We start from the raw sequence: 24,417 nt of genomic DNA, 5'->3' as shown, positions 1-24,417 counted from the left end.
TTGGCACATTTTGAAGTCTCTTAGGGGAACATGCCAGGATGATGAACAAACTGGATTCCATGTCATGTCAAGAAGGTCTAAAGAATGTGAGTAAGGCAGACAATGTGATAACCTGTATTGAGAGGTGGTGAGCTCCCCATCCTGAAAGTATTCAAGCGAAGGCAGGACGACACTAGCTTCCTTGGTCTGGGTTGGGGCTCCGGGTGTCCGTTTCAGCCCTCCACCCTGCCCTCTCCTCAGCTGCCAGAGGGGTCTTTCCACCAGAGCTGATCATTCTGCCCGTTTGCTTGAACCCTGAGTGGCTCCTTGCTGCTCTGAGGATAAAAGATAGACCCCCGCCCCCAGATGGCAAGGCCATGTGAGCCTCCCCCCACCCTGCGGCCTCTACCCCAGCCCCACAGCCGTCAGGCTGTCGTTCTGACCACACTGCCTCCCACCTCAGAACCTCTGCACCTGCTCCCACCCTGCCTGACACTCCTCTGTCCTCTTTCTTCAGGAAAACGCCGCTCGTCCCCCAGGTCTCAGGTCTTCTAGCCCTTTTAGGGGCAGAACAGCGGTGCTGACGCCCCCCTCCCCACCCCACTAGCAGCAGTGAGCTCCATGAGGACAGAGACCACGTCTGACTTGCTCAGAGCTGTATCTCTGGTGCCGTGCTCTGAGGGAAAGGGGGAGGAAAGCAGGAAGGAGGAGGAGTCTTGATGCAGAAGAAGGCTGGGGCGTCAGCAAGAAGAGAGGTGACATTAGTCAGCTCTCACCAAGACATGCCACCATAACAAACACGCCCCTGCCCCAGGGGCTTCCCATAGTGGTGGTGGCTCCACTCCACGTGCCTTCCCGTCCTGGGACTCCAGATGAAGGAGGAGTGGAGCAGGGACACGTCACTCTCAGAGGCCAAGACCCAGGGACTTGGTGCAAACACAGGACAGCTCCTGGAGCCTCAGCAGGCAGCTTGCCACCCGCCTCAACAGGGCAAGAGGACGCTCCTCGCACAGGGAGGGCCCCAGGTCCCCTGCGTGGGGCTGGGTTCTCCTGCAGAGCAGGAGCCTGAGAAGCGGTCATGCAGGCTTTCCCCTGGAAAGGTCGGGGGCCGCACAAGCAGAGTGTGAGCAAGAGGGGTGGGCTTCATGCGGAAGTTGAGGCCGCTGCCCTTGGTGGAAGAGGCCACTAGGAGCCACGGGCGGTTCCTGAGCAGGGGCATGCTGTGAGCGCACGCCGCTGTTGCCACCCTGGGCTGGTGTGGGGCTGGGAGTTGGGGATGCTAGGTGACAACAGGATGACAAGGATGGGTCCTGCCTGGCGGAAGGGCAGGCTGGCTCAGGATGGAAGCTGACCTGTCCCCGCCCCTGGCACCTCCTGCGCCACGGACCCTGATTCCTGAGCCGCCCCCCCCCACCGTGGTGGGGCTGTGGCAGCCTCTGGCCAGGGCACCCACCATGGACAAGGCCTAGAAAGGCCAGGCTTGGAGTCCGCTGGACCACCTTCCTTTCCCAGCCTCAGGGGATGATGCTAACAACTGATGTGGAAAACAAAGGCAAAACAAATCTACAAAAAAATTTCCTTTGCAGCCCATTGACAAGCACTTGGGACAAGCAGGGTGACCTTCCTCCAGGAGCTGAGCTGCCTCCATGCTAATACTCTGCTGGAGGCAGAAGGCAACCTTAGCTTGACTTTAGCCTGACCTCCAGGATCCTGTAAAAATTCCTTTGGAAACTTCCTTTATCTCTACCGTCCTCCCCAAGATATGTGTTAGCAATCCTCCCCCAAGCCTATGGCCCGCTGATACACATCTGAAGGGCCTCATGACTGAGCGTTTACTAGACAGTAGTACACGACCTTTTCCTTTTTTTAAATTTTATTTTATTGAAATTCAGTTAATTAAGATACAGTGTATTATTAGTTTCAGATGCTGAGTTCAGTGATGCATCAGTTGCATATAACAGCCTGTGCTCATCACATCACGTGCCCTTCCCAGTGCCCATCCCCCAGTGGCCCCGTCCCCCCACCCCTCCCCCCTCCACCAACCCTCAGTTTGTTCCCTAGAGTTAAGCAGCGTCTCGTATGGTTTGTCTCCCACTCTGATTTCGGGAAACGACCTTCTCCTAACCTCAGCTAGCCCCATGAGGTCCTGGAAACCTTGCTTCCAAATTCCTTAGAGACTTACACTCTCCCTAACGCCCTCCCAACTTAAAAGTATATAATCAGCTCCTCCTTGGGACCCCAGTGCAACTCTTTCTGCCCACGGGTCCTGTCCCCATGCTTTCATAAAACCACCCTTTTTGCGCTGAAGAGGTTTCAAAGAATTCTTTCTTGACTGTTTGCTCCCGGACACCAACATTTCACATCCACCACCAGACCATAAAGGCAGCCAGAGTGCTTTGTGCCCCGCTGGGCCGCCTTCCGGCCGCCACTGTTCAAAGAATCCAGAAGTCGGGCCTCTTCTGCCTAAAAAGATCAGATTCCCGGCAGAGCTAGTCAGCTTCCCCGAGGGCTTCCTGGAGGAGGAGGCAGCCTAGCGAGGCCCGGAAGGAGCGTGGAAGCGGATTCGGGGTCACCGCCGGGCCAACCCCCGCCCCAAACCCGCAGGCCGCACGGCGGGCGGGGTGGGCGGTCCGGGGGCGGCCTCCCGAGGGGAGCCCGCCCGGGCAGCGGGTCACGTGAGCGCCGGCCGGCCGGCCAGGTGGGGCCGGTGACGCACGCAGCTCGGCCAGGTGTCCCGGGCGCGCGCGGCCGTCCGCTCCCGCCCGGCCCCCGCCCCGCCCGCCTGCGCGCCCACTTGGGCGCCCACCTGGCCGCACGGCCGCGCGCCGGCGCCTCCCGCGGGGCCGCGCAGGAGGTGGGGGCGGGACTGGGAGGGACCCGGCGGCGGCTCGGAGCGCGGCCCACAGCGGCCGCCCGGCGGGGCGCGGAGCCTGCAGGCCAGACCGGCCGCAGTCGCCGCCCGCTCGCCGCCACGTCCTCCGCCCCGCGGCACAGGTGAGCCTGGGGACAGGTGAGCGAGCTGGGGGCTGGGGAGGGCCCGGTGACGCTGGGGCGCCTTTCCTCCCCTGCGCTCCCCCCGCTCCGCCCGCGCTGCGCGGGTCGGCGAAACTTCGCGGCTCCGTCCCTTCGCCCGAGCTGCCCCGGGGACGGAGCCCGCAGGACCGGCGCGGCTGGACCCGGGGCGCGGACCCCCCCACGGCCTCGGGCATCCGCCGCCCGGCCCTGTCTTCCCTGGGGCCAGGGGCCCGCGTCCGCACCCTAGAGGGGACGCTTCTGTCGCGGGCTCTCCTGTGTAGACATCAGAGCGGGGAGACCCTTAGGGAGCCCCAGGACCTTTGAAAACGGGGGTCGGGAGGGGGAACAAAACCACGCTCCCCCAAAACTCTGGAGAATCTGCTGCCCAAATCCGCTTTGGCCTCAAGGGTTAGCAGCCCCCCAAATGAAGGCCCTCCCTCCAACAAACCAGAAACAAGCGCCTCCCCAACTATGGTGGATGTGGGGGGCAGACCCAGCGGCACCGGGTGTCCTGCTCACTCATAACTAACAAGGGCGGAAGGAGGGAGGAGTGTGGGGGCAGCTCCTGAGGGCCTTGGGCTCCTCTTACTGCTGACCAGCCTCCGTTACTGCATCTGGGAAGCAAGAATCCCTTTTGAGATTTGGGTGGACCTCAGCCCAGCACTGGGCTTGGGGGCATCTCTGCATCCGACCTGGAGCCCAGGAGAGCCTGACTCTTCTTCCCTCTGTCCTTGAGGTGACCAGTCGTCCCTTCCTAGTGTGGGGGCTCAGGGGGCACCTGCAGAGTCTGACCCCACACCCCCGTGACCTAGTGCTTAGGGGTGTGGCCCCCTGGTTCAAATCCTGGGTCCCTGTGAACTCAGGCAAGTTACAGAAGCCCTCTGGGCCCCAGTGTCCTCTGTAAAAAGGGGAGTAGTCCGAGTACGCATAGAGGGTACTGAGTCAGCTGCAGCTGAGCCTCTGCTCTGGATGCTCCCCGGACACTGCCGCGGGCCACAGGAACAGAACCTCTGCCCGGGCGGGCGGGTGAAAGGCGCTGCCCGGGGCTCCCCGGAGTCCTGGAGGGGGAGAGCGGCGGGAGGCAGGATCTTGGGGGTTCCCGGAAGAAGTGAGGTCTTCAGTCACTTGGACAGAGCCACCTGCAGAGTCAGAGGGAGCGAGCCGAGCAGAGGGCCCCCTCCCCACTCCTGTGTGGGAGACACCTATGCCGGGCGGGCTCTGGCTCCCAGGGCTCGTCTCCGACCCTGCGTGGACAGCTCTTCACCTGCGCTTGAGGCACTGAGGCAGGCAGGCCGGCGGCTTGCCGGGGGTCCCAGGCGCGCCGCCCACGAGGACCGCCATCTGTGTGCGGGATCTGGGATGGGCACAGCGGCTCACCCTGCATCCGGGGCCCAGAATTTTAGTTTCGGTTTCCAGATGGATGGCAGCTACTTGTCTTCTTCGCCCATGGCAGTTCCATGCGCGGGCGGCCACCCATGTGTAAGAGCGTCTTTATTTCTAGCGAGAATCCCTGCTCCCGCTCTCTGCTGACAGACAGCCTGACCCCACCTGGTTTCCTCACCTGTCAGGGAACATAGCAGCTTCCAGAAGGAAGGTCGGTGAGGAACTACAGACACAGTGGGGAGAAAGCATTTGGAAGACACCTGCTGGGCACCTGGCCAGGCTACCTGTCGGAGTCGGGGCTCTTGATTTCCCATCTGGGGCTTCTTTGGGGAAACACCCTGCGTGTCAGCCAAGTCTGGGACGGGGGCCAGGTTTATGGGATTTCTGGACTGAGAGACAGGAGCCGGCGAGCAATGGGTGGGCCCTGGGGGTGGGGCGGGGAGCACGGCAGGCTGAGCCGGGAGGATGGGCTTCTCTGTGACTGTTCCCCGGGCCTGGAAGTCTCAGAACAAGAGGCCGCAGGAGACTGCTGCCCAGGGCAGGCAGAGCACGGCCCCTCGCTGCTGCCAGGCTGGGGGCGAGGCTGGGTGCGAGGCTGGGTGCGGCCAGATGGGTCTCCCTGCCCCCCACCGTGAACGGGGGGCCCTCTGGTCAGCAAAGCCAGGCCCTCCATCTTGGCACTCCAGACATTTGCTCCAGCAAGTTCCTTGTGGGGCGCCATGGTCCCCACCTACACACGCAGGGCCGGTAACTCAGCTCCAGCTGCGGCCTCCAAGAATGTCTCTGGACATTACCAAGTGTCCCTGGGCGGGGGGCACAAAGCTGCCCCAGCTGAGAGTCCCTGAGCCACCCCTGGCCGCCTTGCAAATGGAACCGTCTGCTGTGCGCTGAGTCACAACGCCAAATCCTGCCCCCAAATCCCGTGTGACTCTGAGGTTTGAGCTTGGCCCGGCAGAATTACCCGAGCACAAGACCATCATTGTGGCTCGAGTTAGCCTGAGCAAAGCCAGGGTCAGGCGGACGGTGCTGGAGAGGCCAAGCCCCACCAGGCGGGGTGGGGTCAGCCGGACCTAGAGGCCAGGGCAGAAGGACAGAGACCCCTCGGATAGGGTGATTTGGGTCCTGCTGGCTCTGGGAGCGGCTGTGGGCAGAGCCACAGGTCCAGGCCGGGCTGATCCCATCTGCAAGAGGCCTCCCAAGTCCCAGGAAGCTCTTCTGTTGGGAAGAACGAGGGAACAGGGGGCACTGGGCTGCGAGGGGCCCCAGCAGGCCGGGCCAGGCTGCACCACAGCCAGGACGATGCCGAGTGCAGCTTCGGCCTGGCCCGGCTGCGTCAGGTCTCCTGGTCCTTCCCCGACTCGACCGGCTGTCTTTCTTCCGTGCCCCATTGCAAGTGCCCCTTTCCTGCCCTGCACATGTGGTAGAGGGAGATTCAGAGCCATGGATTGCAAGGACCCAACAGTGGACCGGCCTCCCCAGGACCCCCAAGCAGAAACAGCAGGAAGTCACCCCAACGGATCCGGAAGCCCCCGGTGATGCAGCCCTGGTGGTTTCTGCCGGCTGGAAGCTAAGTACCCGCGTGGAACCCAGGGCCTCTGGAGGAGGATGAGGCACGAGGGCGAGGGCACCCGAGTAGGGCAAGTACCGTGATAGCCAGCGTTCATGCGTCAGTGTGGGGATCGAGCCCAACTCTGGGGCCAGGAGATGTGAACAGGACGACTGTCCCCACTCCCGAAGGACCCACAGACTCTCGGGGGAGACAGACGCACAGCACGCAGCCCTCGCTGCCCTGGGCATCTCTGGAGGAGCTTTGCGGGGCCGCCTGTGCTGGGGAGCAGCCCCACCCATGACCCGAGTCCGCAGGCTGTTGCCCAGACGGCGTGGCCGGCGTTTGCCCAGGGGCAGCTGAGAGGAGAGTCTGTGCCCTCGGCCCCTCCTTTGCACTGGCCCCCGGACACCCGGCGAAGGCCAGCAGCCAGCGAGGACACTGGAAGAGCCAGCCCGCCAAGGGAGAGGCCGCCGGGCGCAGGCGCTGGGAGGCTGGGGGCCCAAGGAGCCTGCGGGGCAGCAGCTCATGGGCGTGCGCACAGCCCCGCACACCGGCCTCCCGACGCATGGCCATCTTCTCTGCATAGTCCAAGCAGACAGCCCAGCAGGACCACCGGGCGTTTGAGGACAGCCTGGTGCCTTCAAGGGACGGCAGAGGCCCAGACGGATGAGGCAGGGACAGGCCAGGGACAGAAAGGAACTATAAGCATCATAGAACAGGATCAGGGTGCTCTGAGTGAAGAGCAGGCGACCGCAGCTTGCAGGACGGGGCAAACAATGCCGGTTTGGTGGAAAGGCTGGACCTTCCCACGGGAGGGCAGAGGGATGAGAGTGCAGGACGGGAGAGGCCAGGGTGCAGAGGTGACACCAGGGGCTTGAGTGCCCACTCCAGGCTGCCCCTAAAAGAGGGGCTGGAGAAAGCAGGTGGGAGAAAGTATGGAATGTCACCGGCATACGCCCAGACCCTCCAGACCCGAGGACGGGGTTGGAAGCAGGCGCAAGTCCGTGGCTCAGAGAGTGAACTTGGAGCTGTCCCCGGGAGCACCAGAACTCCCCCGGAAAGGGAGAGCCACACGTCCGCAGGGCCGGGGAGAGCCTCAGGCCACAGTCTGGGGAGGCGAGCCCGTAGGATGTCTCGCCGCAGCGGAATGCTAGACCAGAGAAGAGGCCTCCTCCATTCTGGAAGAAATCATCTCCCACGGGCTCTGATCTCAGCCAGTTACCAGCCCGAGGGACAAAGATCTCCCTCTCGTAGCCTGGGATAGATGGGGGGCTCCCGGAAAGGACCGGGATGGGGGTAGGGGCAGAGAAGGGGGGCCTGGGAGAGATGACAGGGTCTCTGGGAAAACCCGGAGCAATATGGTCCAGGTGGACAAGGCAGGGACGCAGACCGCAGGCGGGAGCGGGAAGGAGCAGGAGGAGAGCCGCGGGTAAACAAGAGGGAATTATTAACGGGAGGCCAGGCGCTGGCGTCCAGCCCTGCTGGCCGAGCTCCCTGAGCTAACGCAAACAGCCCCCGGGTACGACGTCGGGGCTGGAATCCCGTCCACGCGGCCGGGAGAGCGTGGCCGATGCCTGCCTGCCATTAGATGCTCTCCGAGGAGCAGAAGTCGGGAAAGCTGTGGAGGCTGGGGCGGCGGCCCATGGGGGACCTTTCATGATAGGCTCTTGGTGCTCCTTGAGTTTGGGACCCGTGTCCAGGGACCTCTGGTAAACCGAACGTGAGGAGGAAGACAACATGGGTGCTGGTGCGGGCGGAAGCCGAGAGCTGGCTCTGGTCCCAAGGCCCTGCAGAGCCCTGGATGGTGCCTGCCCTCCTGCAGGCCTGGTCCCTGGACTGGTGGCAGCCCAGGCCTGTGGGTGCGGCCACCTTGCTGGGAAGGGGGGTCACGCCCGGCGGTGGCTCACCCGACAGGTTCCTGTTGGAGCGCCTCTGTCTGCAGAGCAGACTTTGCCCTCCGCTGGGACAGGGCGTGCCCCTGGCTGGGTCCAGGGTCCAGGCCCAGAGGACGGGGCCAAGAAGACCCAAGCCTGGAGCCTCAGATGGGGACAAGGGACAGGAAGGACGGGGCGGGGCAGGAGGAGGGCAGGCGTGGTCTCCATGCAGCAGCGTGGCACGCACCCACGGTAAGTGCTTGGTAGAAGAGAGGACTCGCAGAAGTTCCCAGTGTCTGGGCTACCTACCCGCTGGGGCGTACTTCGCTTGCACTGCAGATAGATCGAAGTCTACCAGAAACTCCTTTCTCCACCAGGCCTGGCTAAATGCAGATAAAGTTAACGTGGGGGTGGGTGAGCCAGGATGGCACAACCCGCCCTAGCTGCCGGTGACTCAGAATGTCCCCAGGAATGTGTGGGCCGTTCTCCGGGCGTGGGGGTGGCCGGGGCTCTGCGGGCAGCCCCTCCCTGTCACCGGGAGGCTCAGCTGCACACGCCTCTCCGGTGTTTTTAGCAGAGAGCGTGTGCGCTGGGCGGGGGTCGCAGTGCTTGGGGGGCCAGGCCTCTGACTGCCGCTGGCACCCCGACTGTGCTGTGGTTTAGGCCCCTCCAGAGCCCCCTGCTTGCCCCTTGGGGACGGATTCTGGAGCTGAGGCCTGGAACTTCCCAGGGGAAGCACCCAGATGCAAGGTTGGGCGGCGAGTGTGGGAGGTGGGCCCGGGCGGGGACCTGCCTGGTGTGTCCTGGGACAGACGCGGTGGCCTCCCTGGGGTCCCTCGACTGCACAGGCCCCCCGGGGTGGGAGAGAGCAGGTGACACCCTCACTCTCACAGGGCCGTTGGAGAAATGGGCTGCATCCCTTCCCAGGTCTGCCGCAAACACGGCCCAGGGCGCCGTGGTGAGACACTGAGCTGAGCCTCAGCCACCTGGGCTGGTGACTTGGAGACGTGGTTCTCCCATCCGAAAAACAGGCTTCCAGCCTTGCCTGGCCCTTGTAACACGTACAGGCCGTGTGTCTGCAAGAGGGTACGGACGGCGGCTCTGCTCGCTTTTCTTGAAACTAAAAGGAAAAGACACGGAGTGAGTTTTCTCCAGTCCTGCGAAGTTCTCCTGAGCTGGTGCCTGTTCCGCCCGTCCGTCCGGAGCAAGGAGCAGGAGTGTGAGATGGCCTTCCATCCTCGTCCTTGTCCTCGTCCCAGCAGTGTGGCCCGCACCCGGCCGGGAGTCTTCCTGCACCCTCGGGAGGCCGGCCTCATTGTTACTCCGCCCACTCGTGGATTTTGAAACAGAGGCAGAGAAAATAGCAGAGGGCAGTGACGGTGGCGGGTGCCCAGGAGGCTGGCATTGGCTCTTCCCGGCCCTGAGTGGAAAGGCGGCCGTGGGCCCATCCACACCGGCAGAGCAGGGCGCCCTCAGCCGGGATGAGCCAGGCTGGGCTGAACAACCAGCCCACAAATGCTTACAGACACTGGTTGGTGGGCTCTGCGCAGCTGAGGGTCTGAGGCACTCGGGGCCCCAGGAGGGCTGGGCATCCAAGGGACGCAGGGAGAGTGGGCATGACCGTGCCCGGCCACGGTCTGGAGAAAGGGATCGTGAGCCCCGTTCCGAGTTCGTAAATGTGGGAAAATGCACGTGTGTCTCTGGACGTGTAGGAAGGCTGCGTAACCAGCCATGGTGGTACCGCCACATGGAGCCGCGAAGACAAAGGGTCTGGAATCAGACCGGCCTGGGTTCAGATGCTGGTGACCCACGCCTCCTGTCCCCCGTCCCAGGGCCGGCTCCTGGGTTTCTTGGGGTCTCGTTTCTTCATTTGCAAAATGAGACTAAAGACAGCCAGTGTGTTTGGGAGTGGGTAGGATCATAGACCTAACCCAGCACGGCAGAGCCTGGCCCTGCGCGCTCTGGAGCTTGGGGGCCAGGCAGAGGCTGGGGTCACTACCACGTTACCCAAAGCAGGCCTCAGAAGAGCCGCACAGATGGCATGATCCCCGTGCTCTCACTGACCAGGAAGAAATGGTGCCAAGAGGCCCAGGAAAGATGCAGCTCAGGTCTGCGGGGCCCTAGATCTGTGCGCCCTGCATGCCCCACGCCTGCACCCCCAGTGTGGGGATTTGTCCTCAGTGTGTGTACCCACCAGAGGAAGCAGGTGGCCGCCTGTCCTCTGCCCCAGTCCCAGCAGCCTGGGGCCCTGCAGGCCTGAGCCTCCCGACCCCCCGCACACCTCCCTGGGGAGTCCTGGTGGCTGTGGGCCGTGCCATCCCAGCTCTGCTCCAGGCCTCCAAGCCCCGCGTCCCGAGCGGGGTCTCTGGCCAGGGCAGATGCTGGGAAGCCGTGGATGGGCCCGTGTGCAGGGGGGCTGTGGGATGGACGTCTGCATGCTGCCCTCACCTCTGTGCTTTTGCCCCAGGACACCGTGGCCACTCAGCATGTCCCAGCGACACTCGGACAGCTCCTTGGAAGAGAAGCTACTGGAATACCGTTTCCACTCAGAGCTACGGCTTGATGCCAAGGGGAACCCGGCGTCCAAGCTGCCCATGGTCCGGGACTCCCTGCAGGCCGGGGACAATGCCGCCTTCCAGCTCGATACCTCCATGTCCCCACCTCTGTCCCCTAAGGACAAGGAGCCACGGGCCGTCGTCCTGAGCACACAGAGCCCTGCGGCCCGCAAGATGGGCACTCAGCAGCTGATCCCCAGGAGCTTGGCTGTATCCAGCAAGGCCAAGACCCCAGCCCGCCACCAGAGCTTCGGGGCGGCCGTGCTCAGCAAGGAGGCTGCCCGGCGGGACCCCCGGCTCGTCTCCGCCCCCAGCTTCTCCCTGGACGACATGGACGTGGACACGGGCCCCGAGGGAGCGCTCAGACGGAACCTACGGAACCAATCCTACCGGGCGGCCATGAAGGGTCTGGGGGCTCCAGGCAGGGAGAGGGGCCCCATCCAGCTCAGCCCCAAGCTCCAGGCTCTGGCCGAGGAGACCAGCCCACCTTCTGCTCGGTGTCCGGCCAAGAATAAGGTAGGGGCCTGTCCCCCTGGACACTGGGGCGGGGCCGTGCCTCAAGGGGCCTCGCGAGCTTATAGGCGTAGACGGGGCCTCACCTGATCGTGCGGCTGCTGCCCAGTGAGCACCTACTGCGTGCAAGCACCTGACTCTGTTCATCCCAGTCCCGTGTGGCAGGCCGACTGTGAGCAGAGTGAGAACATCCCCATTTTACAGATGAGGCAGCTGAGGCTCAGAAAGGTCGAGGGCTTTCCCCAGGCCCCCAGGCTCTGGGGTCCCCACTCTCAGCCACAGTGGGGAGCAGAGCCTCTGGAGGAACCGGCCTCTCTCTCTGAGCCCCAAGGGGAGCCAGCCTGCCTGTGGGACAAGTTCCAGGGAGGGCTTCGGAGCAGCACCTGGCTTGGGTCAGTCTGCCTGAGGGGCCCCCATCCGGGGCTTAGAAGTCTGACGCCCTCTCTGCACGCACGCCCTCCTTCCCCTGCCCCATGGCCCTTCTGCCTCAGTGTTCTGGACAGAACAGGACCGGCGCAGGGCCGGTGGGAAGGGCGCCCTTGCTCGGGGTCCGCGTGCCCAGAGTTGACGTCCCAGTGGCCGCCTCTGCCAGGGGCTGCCCCCCGGGACTGAGCTGTGACCCCCGGTCTGGGGAGGAACCAAGCCCACCGTCAGCACGGGCACATCAGCCTGCAGAGAGGAGCACCGGGGCGGGGCACAGCCCCTCCGTGCCTCCCGGAGACACCCAGGACCAGGCCAGCTGCCTGCTCACTCACTCGCTGCTGGTTCAAGGGTGCAACAGATGTTTCCCGAGTTCTCCCGCATCTGGTGCCGGGGTCCTGAGGGGAGCCCGGCAGGCAGGCCCCCAGGGAGCTCCCAGGGCAGTGAGGGGGCAGGGGGCCCTGGAGTGCTCATGTCGGGGCTGGGGCCATGCAGGGGGCCGACAGAGCCCAGAAAAGAGACTGGCTCCCTGGGAGCTCAGGGCAGGGGCTGGGTCAGGAGAGGGTCTGGAGGAAGAAGGGTTAAAGCAGAGGTGTGAACAAGGGACACAGGCCTGGAGGCAGGAGGGGCACTGGGGGGGCATGGGGTGGGGGGAGCAGGCCAGGTGTGGCTGGGGCGCCACACCTTCCAGCCCAGCAAGCGTTTCCAGGCCCCAACTCGTTCGAGAAACCAGGTCTCACTTTCCTGGAACTGGCACAGCTTCTGGGTCAGGAAAAACTGTCCGACCAAGGAGGCAGGCTCTGAGCAGGCAGCTGGTGGGGCCACAGGTGGGGGCCCTGAGAGCCCTGCCACCCCCACTTTCTCTGCAGTCCTGCCAGCAGCTGGGAGCTAGACTCTGCCTCTCCCGCTGCCCCAGGTCCCAGACTGCGTGGGGCCCCAGCTCCCACCCCTGGGCCTTCTCAGCCCCTCCAACCAGACACGTCCAGGCTTCCCTTCACACCCAGTCGGAACACCCCACTTCCCTGGGCACCCCCTCTTGATTAGTTCAGTCCTGCTGCCTCTTCCAGGCAGCCCTCCTGGATCTGCCTAGCTCTCAGTTAACCTGCCCTGCCTGCTTTGAGCCCCCATTCCACCCCGTCCTACCAGCCCCTACCAGCTCTGCTCGTGGCCCGGCCTCCCTAGCGAGCCGACCTTTATCGAGCACCTTCTGGGTGCCCGGCAGAGCCCCCACCCTGTTGAGCAGGGCTTCACGCATGGCGCTGTGGGGTCTCTGGGCCCCCGGGTGGAGGGCTTGCTGCAGACTCAGCTGCCTCCCCTCCCTGCTGACTGCTGGCGTTTCTGTGTCTCTCCTGTTTGCACAGAGGACGCTGGGGTGGAAACGCGCACACAAGGGCTCTTTCAAGGACGGTGAGTGGGGCCGAGGGAGGCGACCTCAGGAGGCCGCCGTGGGCCAGGCTGGGCCCAGGGGAGGCTGGTGCAGTGCAGGGAGAACATGCTGAAAGGGATTTCTCCAGGGACAGGAGGTCCCGGTGGCTCATCTGACTATGTCGTCCCGATGGGTCTAGAAAGTTCCTTTGTACTCCCTTCTGCGCCGTTCCAAGGGCAGGGGACAGACAGACCCCAGGAGATGTTTGCCAAGCATGCGTGTGCCAGGCCTGTAGTGGGACGGGTGGGACCAAGGCCAGACAGAGGCCCCGGGGTGTAGACCCCCATGCTGTGTGCATTGCCCGTTTTCACGGGCATACAGGGAGCTCAGTGTTGAGGGCTCAGGAGGGCCCAGAGCAGTGCGTCAGCCTGCTGAGGGGTGGGATGCCGATGGGCCCCCACAGGGAGGTGGGGGTGGGGGCCTGCCCAGCGGGATGCAGCACCCAGTGGCTGTGCGAGGGCCCAGCCAAGAAGGGCCCTCCCTCCCTGCCAGCCCCCGGCCTCTGTGGACAACCACAGGCCTGGGGGCAGGATCCAGCAAGAGGAGCAATGATGAGCAGGTCTCAGATGGGAAGGAGGGCATGGGGGTTACCCTGAGCCCGGCGCCAGCCCGTCACAGTGGGGATGCTGCAGAGCCCGAGAGCGGGAGACTGCGCCTCGGGGGTGAGCTCCGGGAGCCAGCACCCAGTGCTCTCGGCCCAGCCTGGGAACGGCCCCCACCCAAGGCGGCCCCTGTGGCTTGGATTCGCCAGCTCAGCCCTGGTCTGAAGGTGCCACATTCTGCACTGGGACGTCACCCCTGTGCTGGGCTGGGGCGGCCCAGCCATGGGAGCCAGCCAGCCGGAGAGGAGCCTGCTCTGGGGGGCCCTGCGCCGCCTGATGCTCTCAGAGCCCCCTTGGGAGGACTCAGCCTGCAGATTCCCAGTGGGACATGCACGCTCAGAGCCCCCAGGCCTGCAGGTGACACACCCCCTCTCCCCAGACCCCGGGTTCTACCAGGAGATCCGGGAGCGGGGCCTGAACACCAGCCATGAGTCTGACGATGACTTGCTCGATGAGCCGTCCAGCCCTGATGGAACGGGAAAGGCGGATGCCCCCATCGTAGTCAAGAGCTACCGGCCTGCCCAGGTCACCTGGAGCCAGCTCCCAGAGGTAGAGCCGGGATGGTGGGCTGAGGCCCTGAGCCCAAGCCCGTGGGCGGTTGGCCCCTCGAAGCCAGCCTGGGTCCTCCTGGGTGGGGAGGAGCCTTCTGGAAGTACCCTCTATGCCCAGCTTGCAGCGGGGAGCCCCCTTCCTGGTGCCCTCAGAACTGCCCTGCCCTGAGGACACTGTGGATTTGGGTCTGACGGCGGGGGGGTGGGGAGCCATGAGGGCCGCATGCCATTGGCGCATGTATGACGAGCCTCCCGCACGTGAGCCCCTCGCCCTCTCCCTACTCGGGCTGACCCCCTTCCGAGGGCCCTGCCCCCAGGAGAGTGCCAGGAGGGTCCGAGTGGGGAGACGGGAGGGGAAGGGAGAGAGCCAAGCTCCCACCTCACTGTCCACACCTGAAACGGAGCGGGTCCCTGCCCGGCAGGCCTGCAGGGGGCCCCGGGGAGAGCTTGGCTGGGACAGAGGCCCTGGTGCCCTGAGCAGGTGTGCGGGGAGGTAGGTGTCACTACCCTAGGAGGACAGCCACGCTCCTGACCCATCCCCATCCCTGGAGAGCCCAGGGACAGGGTGCCCTGTAGCCTGGGGGCAGGGAGGGCGGCTGCGGGTGTGTGTCTCCCGGGTCAGGGTAGAGTCCAGGACATGCCACCGGAGATAATGATCCTGGCCACCTGAGCTTGGGTAATCGGAGCCCAGCGTCTGGGCTGGATGGAGAGGCAGGGGATTGGCCGCCTGGCGGCCCCGGGGCCTGCAGGCATGAAGAGCTGGGCCGTCTGCCCGAAACCTCCTGGGCAGGGCGCAGACTCGCCCGCGCCAGTGTGTCTGTGTTGTGGCCCTGTCCCCACATGCCTCTTGGCCCCCAGGCCAGCTCTGCGGACAGAGCCCCCTCCCCACCCCAACAGCGTCTGCCGGCCGCTCCCTCTGGACGCCCATCTTCTTCCTTGGCGGCCCCAGGGCTCTTCGGAGGGGAGGCTGGGCTTCCAGGATGTGCAAAACCCGTGACCCCCAGGCCGGTGTCCTCCTCAGGTGGTGGAGTCCGGCCTCCTGGACAAGCTGCCTGCTGAGGAGCGCAAGAGGCAGGAGGTGAGGGGCTGGGCGGGGGGTCCAGCCCTGTGACCCAGACTTGGTGTGGGTCACACAACACACGTGGGGCAGGACAGCGGCCACGGCGATGCCTCCCCTCTCCTGGCAACGCCCTTGGCTGGGCGGGGGTTCCGTCACCCCTTCTTGGACGCAGGTGGGGGTCCTGTCCAGCATCACAGCCCACAAGAGGCTGAGCCAGAGCGCGTGCGCAGATGTGGGGCTCTGGTCCCCACAGCCGGGCTCACAGCCTCGCCCCAGGTCTGGTCCGAGGGCCCGGGTCCAGCCTGCCCTGCACCCTGACCGTGTCCCCGAGGGGACCGGTGGCCCTGGCAACTGCTCGCTCTCGTCCCCGCCAGGCCATCTTTGAGATCCTCACGTCGGAGTTCTCATACCAGCACAGCCTGGGCATCCTGGTGGCCGAGTTCCTGCAGTCCAGAGAGCTGCGGGCGACCATGACGCAGACCGAGCACCACCACCTCTTCTCCAACATCCTGGACGTCCTGAGCGCCAGTCAGAGGTGAGGCCCGTGCCCGCCAGGACCCCCGCCCCTGGGGCAGCACGGGGCAAGGCATCTCTGGGGGCTCCCGGATGGGACCATGGGCGGAAGGTTTGGAGCGACCGCTGGCTGGGAGGGGACGCGGGGACCTCCTCAGGCCCTGAGGCCACCAAGCGCTGGGCCCCGTGACAGGCTGAGCACCCCGCCCCCAGCACCCTGTCCCTTGCATGTTTGAGAGGGTGGAGCACCTGCTAGATGGCGTCACCTTCCCTCCAGGTCGCCAGGTGCAGAAGGCAGAGCGACAAGGTGTGGGGTGGCCACGGGACGGAGCGGGCAGGAGGGGCGTCGAGTTGCAGCCTCGGGTCATGTTCTGCCCGGCGGCGTCCGGTGCCCGGCCCAGGGCTCTGGTTGCAGGCTCCAGCAGTAGAGGGGCCGGTGCGGGCCTGTGTGTGCGCGTCCATGTGCCGGAGGGAAGGTGTCTCTGTGCATGCGTGGGTGTGTACGTGTTCACTCCCACGGAGGGCTCAGCCCCACACAGCCTGGGCCCCAGGACACCGCGGGACACCCTCCCTCATGCCTCAGCATCCTCCCTCACCTGAGGAGGGGGGTCCCCTGAGCCCCCTGGAGGACTAGGGTAGGGGCAGGTGAGAGGAGGTGGCTCAGCCCCGGTTCATTCACATCAGCATCAGACCCGTCCCTGAGCCCCACCCAGCACCCGCTACCTGTTGCCCGCATGAAGTCGCAGAGCCACGCAGCGGGAGGGGGTGCACTCTTGCCCTGGAGACGGGTCCTGCTGCAGAGCTTCAGTGACCAGCCTGGGGAAGCCTGCAACCTTTGACTCCACGGGGCTTGGGAGAGGCGGCTGCCCTCCACCCAGCTCTGACCCTTTGCTCCATGTCCCCAAAGCACAGCGGAGGGTGTGGGCCCACCCTTGGCCAGCCGTCCCGTTGGTGCTGAGCTCCCCAGGGCCTCTGGCCAGTCCAGCCTCCCCCCCCAGCCGGGTGCTGGCACCTCCTAGCCATTCACAGTGGCCTCTCTGGGAATCAGTTTTCTTGGGTCAGCAGCTCATGGCTACCTTTCCCAGAACTTTCTCAGAAACCCTTGGAATCGCCTGGGGGAGGTGCTGACCGGCGTGGCCCACCCACCCAGACACAGGCGTGTGGCCCTGCATCTGGGCAGCTGGGGCCTCCCGAGCCCTCCCTGAGGGGGCAGGTCCTTGTCTGTTCCTGACACACCGTCCCCGTCTGCCTGGGCTGCCCAGGACCTGGGGCTCTCAGAGTGTTCCCCCTTGTGGGACGCATGGTGCCCCCGAGGCTGGAGGGTCAGGCAAGGCCCAGCGGGCAGGGTCCTGAGGGATCCCCGTCCTCAAAACGGGGGCTTGTTTGCCCTCCCTGAGACCCGCACCAGCCTTACCAAGGGTAACCAGAGCAAGGCCCCCATCTCCAGGGGGGTGGGGTTGCCCATCCTCCCCCCCAAGTGGTACCCCCGTCCCAGGTGCTAGATGGGGCTGACGGCAGGCCCCGTGGTGCCTGCATTGTTGAGGGCCTGGCACGTCCTCCCTCCCTCCGCCCCTGGCCTTGTCCCCTAGCCCTGACTCACTGTCACAATGCTGGATCCCATCCCTCCCACCGGGCGGGGTAAGCAGTAAGAGCACATGCAGCTGGCCGTCCCCGGCCTGGTCAGCCCCAGGTTGGGGGCTCAGGCCGCCGGGGGGGTGCATATGTGCTTGGGGACGCAGCTCTCTGCCCTCCAGAGGTCAGCCAGCTGTCTCATCTTCCAGACAGGGCTGCCTCGGGCAGTCCCAGGAGCCCAGCTAAACGGGGCTTTCAGAGTCGGGTACGGGAGAGACTCGGTCATTGGAGGAGGCGGAAGGCCAGGATGGGGCCGAGGAGCCTCCGGGAAGGGGGAGGCCCTCCCGGCTGCCTTGGCCAGGGCCTGGGGAGGTGACGGGGCCTCGGGTCCACCAGACGTCCTGGTGCCCGTCCAGCCAGGCCCAGCTGTGGTAGCAGTGGTCTGCAGAAGCAGAAGCATGGTCAACCCCAGTCAGCGTCCTCCTGATCTCCGCGGCCAAGTATGATCTCAGAAGGGGACCCCAGGAGGAAGCGGGGCCTGGTGGCCACCGCTGGGCAGTCCACCCGGAGCCCCCGTCCGCACATCGAGCTGGGCAGAGGGTGCGGTCTGACCCAAGCCCCGGGAATCGAATCGGAGGGACAGGTTCTCCGTCCTGCCTGTCTGCGTGTCTCCTGGAATCTCTGCCAGAATCTAACCGGAGCTGGCCTTGGGTTTGCCCAGTCATTCCCGGCTTAAGAGGCTCATCTGTCCTGGGGTCTTCCCGGGCGGCGGGCCCCCACGCGCCTGCTGGGTTCCCGCCGCGTGTGCCGTGGCGGTGGACGGCCGGGCCTTCACCGCACTCCCGCCCGGTTAGGTTCTTCGAGGCCCTGGAGCAGCGGCACAAGGCAGAGGTTTGCGTGGAGGACATCAGCGACATCTTGGAGGAGCACGCCGAGCGGCACTTCCACCCCTACGTCGCCTACTGCTCCAACGAGGTCTACCAGCAGCGCGCCCTGCAGAGGCTGACGTGAGCGCGGCCTCCCCGCGGCCGGGGGCCCACTCCGGGCGCCCTGGTCTGGGAGCACGTTCCTGCGCGCCGCCCGGCTCGTGCCCGCTGCACCTGGCCTCGCGCCGCCGCCGACGGCAAGCCCTGCTCTCTGTTGCAGAAACAGCAACACCGCCTTCCACGAGGCCCTGAAGGAGATCGAGAAGCGTCCCGCATGCGGGGGTCTCCCCATGATCTCCTTCCTGATCCTCCCCATGCAGAGGGTGACTCGGCTGCCCCTCCTGACGGACGTGAGTATGCCGCGCAGACCCCCGCCGGGGAAGGAGGTCGGCCCGGTCCCCCGCTTCCGGTCGAGCACCGCTCCTTCACGACCCTCCCCGGCGCTGCTCGGTCCTCACGGGTCGGCTTTCACGGCCTTCACCCGCGAGGCTCCCTGCCCGGAACCTTCCAGCACTTTGTGGGTTTGCATGCACTTCTTTGTAGGTTCGCAGGGTTCATTCGCACGGACGAGGCAGGACCAGCCTGGGCACCACTCACTGCCCCTCGGTGGATGGAGCGAGGGGCTCTAGGAGCTCCCTGCAGCGGCTCGCTCCTCTGCGATGCCTGCTCCCGGGGCCGAGGGGCGGGTGGGGGTGAGAGGCACACGTGCACGCCCACACGCACACACATGCACACAGCGCGTGCACACACGGCCGGAGCCCGCTAGGCCCCCGGAGGCAGCACGTGGCTCATGCCTGGAGGACCGTCGGTCCAGGCCAGATGGGACGTCAGGCCTTCCGGGGCCCCTCGGAAGTGTCGAAATAGAGGCTGTGGGGCCCCCCCAGACTGGACCGAGACAGCCGAGGCCTGGAAGGGCTGGGGTCCTGGGAGGGTGCCCTCTCCAGGGTCCCACCCACCAGAGCCTGACCTGGCAGAGCCGTCTGGGGGCTGTGCACCCCCGTGGGGCCTGGCAGGAGCCCGCTGGACACGGGCTCTCAGCCTCCCCGCGGCCCCCACCTGGGTGTGCTGTTGGGGGGTCCTCTGCCGCATGTGGCCCCGAGCACAGCCGGGTACATAGTGCCTGAGATGCAGGGTCCCCTCTGCAGACTCTGTGTCTCAAGAGTCAAGGCCATCCCGAGAGATACAAGGCCGCCAGCCGCGCCCTCAAGGCCATCAGCAAGGTGAGGGGGGTCCAGGGGAGAGGAGGGGGCACCTGGGCCGAGCCAAGGTCTGCCCCTGCCCCCACCCACTGGTGGGGACCCCGAAAGCAGGTTTCCACATCATCCGCGTCAGGCTTTTCACGGTGCTGATGGGGAAACCAAGGCCCAGAGGGAGTGGGGCTTGAACCTGATGGGTGAGCCCGTCGGGGGGCGGCAGCGAGGACAGCCCCGGGGCGGGGGGCCACAGCCCGCAGCACAGCCTGCTCTCCGGCCCCCCTGCAGCTGGTGAAGCAGTGCAATGAGGGGGCCCACAAGATGGAGCGCACGGAGCAGCTGTACACGCTGCATACACAGCTGGACTTCAGCAAGGTCAAGGTGGGCGCTCCGACCCCTCCTGAGCCGGCTCCTCGGAGGTCGGGTCACAGCCTCGGGGCCTCTGCCTCAGCCTCTCCAGGCCCGTTTCCCCACCGGGGAGCGTCCCTTGTGACTCCTGCCCCCTTGTCCGCAGAGGCTCAGCTCTGCCGCCCTGCTGCCTGGGGTCTCTCTGGCCTCTGCCCCCACCCCCAGGGCTGCCCCGAGGGCTTGCCCCCGGCCAGGGCTCCTCGCAGCTCCCTGAGAACGGGGAAAGGACAATGTTGGGGCCAGTTCACATCTTGGCCTCCCTCAGTCTGGGGAGGGGTCTAGACATCCTACAGGCCCTCCGAAGCCCCCTGGCCAAGTCTAGCAGCAAGTGAGGCGCAGACGGACGGACACTTTCCCATGGGAATGCTCTGCGGGACTTGGCCCGGAGGCAGCTCTGTGGGCCCAGCCTCCGCTTGTCCTCGCTTGGGCTGGGCTGCCGACCTCCAGGGGCTGCCCGGGAGGCTGGAGTGACCGAGGGAGGGCACAGAGGTCTGGAAAAGGGTGTGAGGGGTGCGTGGAGGCTTCCCCACGATGGCCTTCGCTCTCCGGCTCGGGGACAGTGATCGGCGGGTGCTAGGAGAGCCCCTGGGCCTGGCTGGAGGCAGGACGGGCCTGTCCTGGTTGCTGGGCAGGATCCGGGCCTGGGACCTGGCACAGAGCCGCTGTCCCATTTGTGCCTGTCGGCCAACAGAATAGCCCTTTGTCTGAGGGGAGGCCACATCTCCCCGTCTTCCTTGGTCTAGCCAGGGAGGCCGGTCACCCAGTCTTTAGAGGCAGGGATCCCCGCCCATCCTTGCCGCCCCCCAGTTCCAGCACCCACCGGCTCTTCCTTCCAGTCCCTCCCACTGATCTCAGCCTCCCGCTGGCTGCTGAAGCGTGGGGAGCTCTTCGTGGTAGAAGAAACTGGGCTTTTCCGAAAACTAGCCAGCCGGCCTACGTGCTACCTATTTCTGTTCAACGATGTTCTGGTGGTCACCAAGAAGAAAAGGTGGGCCACCTGGGTGCCAGGCTGTGTGGCCTTGCGATCGGGGCTAGAGGGGTGTGGGGGCAGCCGCCTGAGCCTCCTCTGACCTCAGAACTGAGGGCCCCCTCCCAGCCTGGCCTGTCCCTGGCAGCGGCCGGGTGCCTTTCACTGCCGGCAGACCAGGGTCTGCCCACCCAGGCCACAAGGACGAGAATGCACATGGCCTCTGTTTTCTGGGGGGCAGTTTCAGGTGCATCCTTCTGGCTGCGTGCCCCCCAGCTGGGCAGGAGCCCCAGGCTGCCCACAGACCCCCTGTCACATCTGGCCGCCCACCTGTCTCCCTACAGCGAGGACAGCTTCATGGTTCAGGACTACGCCCAGGTGGACCACATCCGGGTCCAGAAGATGGAGCCCTCCGACCCCTCTCTGCTGGGGGGCGGCGGCAGCCGCAGCTCCTCAGTGCCACACCCCTTCCAAGTGACCCTGTTACACAACAGTGAGGGCCGCCAGGAGCAGATCCTGCTGTCCTCCGACTCGGCGTGAGTCAGGGGAGGGCTCCCGGGAGGAGGGGTCCATGCCCTCGAGTTCTTGAGCACCTGCTGTGTGCCGGGCCCTGCAGCAGGGGCCAAGGGCAGCCTAGTCCTCCCAGAGGTCACACTGCTTGGAGAGGGGACGCCTCAGCCAGACGAGCAGCTGGACCGTCGGCTGTGTCCAGGGGCACCAACGAAGCAGGAAGTCAAGGCAGGGAAGGGAGCACCAGGTGGGGGCAGCCTGACTGGCACGGTGCCGTTTGGGGAGCAGGGCCTGCCAGAGGCACAGCAGTGCAAAGGCCCTGAGGCAGGAGGCCTCTGCTGAGAAGCAGCCCGGAAGCCGGCAGGGCCAGAGCCCAGGTGCCAGCAGTGGGGGGTGGTGAGGTCAGAACCATCTGGAAGGGGGGCTGGGCAGCACACAGAGATGACAGCACAGCGGGGGCTCAGCAGATGACGGAGGAAGGGACGAGGCTGGCTTGTGTCCATGCTCCCTCCAGATGAGAAACTGAGGCTAAAGGTTAAAAACTGTGAACTGGCACGGGGCAGTGGGCTTGGGGCCCAGCGCCAGCAGACAGGGTGGCCTGGGGTGTGGGGGTGCGGCTGCTGCCTGACTCTGGGACCCTGGGCAGGTGAGACTCAGGGTCAGCCTGCCTGCCACTCTTTCTTGCCCTGTGACTTCCCACACATGGTCCCTCAGTGGTTTATGGGGCTCAGGAAAGGGCGCCCCAGCAGCGTGAACCTTCATCGTCATTGCCCGTCGCACCTTGAGGGCTGTGGGGCACGCTCAAGGAACCCCCGGCCACGTGACACCCCATCTCTCCATGGTGCTGCACTGGGGGCGGGGCGTGTGAAGCCAGAGGTCCCCAGGCTGGCGAGAGTGGCCTCAGGGCCTCACGCACCCCTTCTCCACCTGCAGGAGTGACCGGGCCCGGTGGATCACTGCGCTCACTCACCGGGAGAGGCAGGGGAAGGGCCCCACCAACAAAGGAGGTAAGCGTCTGCTCCACCCTGAACAGGGCTCACAGCCCCTTCCCCGGGCCTGGGCAGGGGGTTGGCATGGAGCTAGGAGGCACTGTCCAGCCCTCTGTCCGTGCCACTGCCTGCCCCCAGGGTGACCCACCCAGGTGAGGGACCCCAGAGCTGCGTCTGTGTGTGTCTGTCCGTGCACAGCGACCCAGCTCTGTCCCAGGGCCTCCCCTTCCATGCCGGGGAGAGAATGCTGCCCCATGCCCAGGGACTGGAGCCGACTGAGGCCACAGCAGGGCAGCCGGCTGGCCCGTCGATCTGTCGCCCCGGCTCCAGCCCTGCCCCTTAGAAGCCGGGTGCCCCCTCTGCTGGTGCTGGTGCTTTGGCTCTGAAATCAGGAGCAGCCTGTCCTGGCGCCTCTGGACGGAACTGCCACGTGTCCAGAGCCCCCAGGCCCCACCGAGACCAAGCCACAGGGGACCTGTTAGGAGGCGGAGCGCTGCCCGACTGGGGGCTGCCGAGCTCCTGGCCCTTGCGCTCTCAGGGACAGCTGTGTCACTGACACCCGCCCCCACCCGCCCCTGCAGACCTGCGCCAGGTAGAGATCACCAAGGCCTACTTGGCCAAGCAGGCGGATGAGATCACGCTGCAGCAGGCGGACGTGGTCCTGGTCCTGGAGCAGGAGGATGGTGAGCACGCCGGGGCTGGGCCTGGGTGGTGGCGGGATGTAGGCGGAGTGGACCCCAGAGGGAGAGGCCAGCGGCCCCGCAGATGTCTGGACCACACCAGGTGCGGGCAGCTGACCCTGAGCCTGGCCCCCCAGAAGCGATTTCTGCGCCTGCTCATGGTGGGCCTGATCCGAGGCCCCTCAGCACCCTCCCTCAAGGACCTCTTCAAACGTCCCTGAGTCACAGGATCAAAATCAGCTTCTCTGTCACTCTGTGTCCTCCGCGGGAGGAGGGAGGCTCTGCTCCTCCTGGGGGCCCCCCCGCACACGCCTGCACAGGGCATGTGAAGCTGGCTGGGGCCAGCTCAGCCCCTGACGCCAGTGTCCCGGCTGAGCAGCTGCTAGAGGACCGGGTGCCCCTGTGACCTGGAGCCAGGCCCTCTTGGCAGGAGCGGGTGGTGGTCTGCCCTATGGGAGGCCTGGCCCTGGCAGCTTCTGTAACAGCGGCTCCGAGGGCTGGGGGTGCCCGGATCCTGCCCTCACCTGCCCCACATCTGTGTTCAGGATGGTTTTACGGCGAGCGGCTGAGAGATGGGGAGATGGGCTGGTTCCCCGAGGACTTTGCCCGGTGCATCACCAGCCGCGTGGCCGTGGAGGGCAACGTGCGCAGGATGGAGCGGCTGCGCGTGGAGACGGACGTGTAGCCCGCCCTGCCCAGCACCTAGGCCGAGCTCTGCTTCCATCCACGCTCCAGTGAGCGGCCAGGCTCCTGGACGAGGTGGGCTTGTCCCAGGAGCCTGAATAGTCCATGGGTCCCCGCGAGGCCCCGTGGTCTGCGGTACTGGATCCAGACTCTTCCAGGGAGGAAGTTCACACGTGCTGCCCGCCCCCGGGGAGCATCCTCCATGCCAGCTCGGGGCGGGGGGGGGGGGGGGGGCCAGGTCGCCTGACCCCTGGCCAAACCCCAGGGAGGAGCCCTGCCCTTTCTCCAGCACCCTGTGCTCCCGCAGGGCAGTTGTGCAGGATGTGGGCCCAGCTCCCTCCCTCGTCCTCATGTGGAACAGAGGGCTTGGCATCCAGGGCGCCCCACTTTTGGAGAGGAGGTCCCGCCAGAGGGAGGTGACACTGCGGGGCCAGTGCTGAGTTGCTGAGGTTTTCATAAACATTAAAGTATTTCTTTAACACCTGGATTTCCATGGAAATCCTCACCCAGGAGAAGGCCAGATGAGTCCCTGCAAAATGCCCAAGGTGCCGTGGGCCAGGCTTGCTCCCCGAGTGTGGGCGCCTGTGTCAGGTCCTGGGGCCTTGTGTGGCCCCCTTGTTCATGGTCACCCCATGCTCCTCTGTGGCCTTGGCCTGACTGTCCACATGGAGCGTCGTGGGCAAAGCCAGTGGCTCCTGACCCCCATCCCCACACACTCCCTTGCAGGGCTCAGCCTGGCCAGTGGGTCTGGGGACCCCACTGGAATGTCCCCCCGGCGCCCACCTCCCTCACAGCCCATCTGCTCCCCCAGGCCCTGGACGTGCGTTTGGGGAGGGGCAGGCTGGCCTGGGCTCTTCGCTGCTAGGCCAGGCTGGAAGGCTGGGTCGTGCCCTGCCGCCCTGCGATGCCTCTGCCCCTGTCCAGTGCCCCTCTCGGCCTGGGCAGTGTCGTCCTTGGGGTGAGGGCTCGCTGGGGCTCCGGCTTCGGTTTGAAAGCCAGGGCTGTGGCTCCCCACCTCCCAGCCGGAAGTGGGTGATTGGGCCGGCCG

General features: G+C 65.6%; 1 protein-coding gene across 1 annotated transcript; it reads left to right on the top strand.

The window, feature by feature from the left end:
• Positions 1-2,957: 2,957 nt before the first annotated feature.
• On the top strand, positions 2,958-23,593 carry ARHGEF16 (Rho guanine nucleotide exchange factor 16). Its single transcript, XM_035020260.1, has 15 exons — positions 2,958-2,973; positions 10,268-10,871; positions 12,650-12,695; positions 13,696-13,865; positions 14,889-14,945; positions 15,302-15,462; positions 17,867-18,019; positions 18,159-18,288; positions 19,084-19,158; positions 19,420-19,512; positions 20,376-20,527; positions 20,851-21,042; positions 21,950-22,023; positions 22,587-22,688; positions 23,231-23,593. The coding sequence occupies exons 2-15, from the start codon at positions 10,287-10,289 to the stop codon at positions 23,368-23,370; spliced, it is 2,130 nt and encodes a 709-aa protein (XP_034876151.1). The 5' UTR covers positions 2,958-2,973; positions 10,268-10,286; the 3' UTR covers positions 23,371-23,593.
• Positions 23,594-24,417: the final 824 nt, after the last annotated feature.

The sequence above is a fragment of the Mirounga leonina genome, unplaced genomic scaffold (genome assembly GCF_011800145.1).
Source record: "Mirounga leonina isolate KUSES-001 unplaced genomic scaffold, KU_Mleo_1.0 Mir_173, whole genome shotgun sequence".
NCBI classification, from domain to species: Eukaryota; Metazoa; Chordata; class Mammalia; order Carnivora; family Phocidae; genus Mirounga; species Mirounga leonina.
Note: the sequence above shows the minus strand (reverse complement) of the source record. Positions and strands in the feature narration are given on the sequence as shown.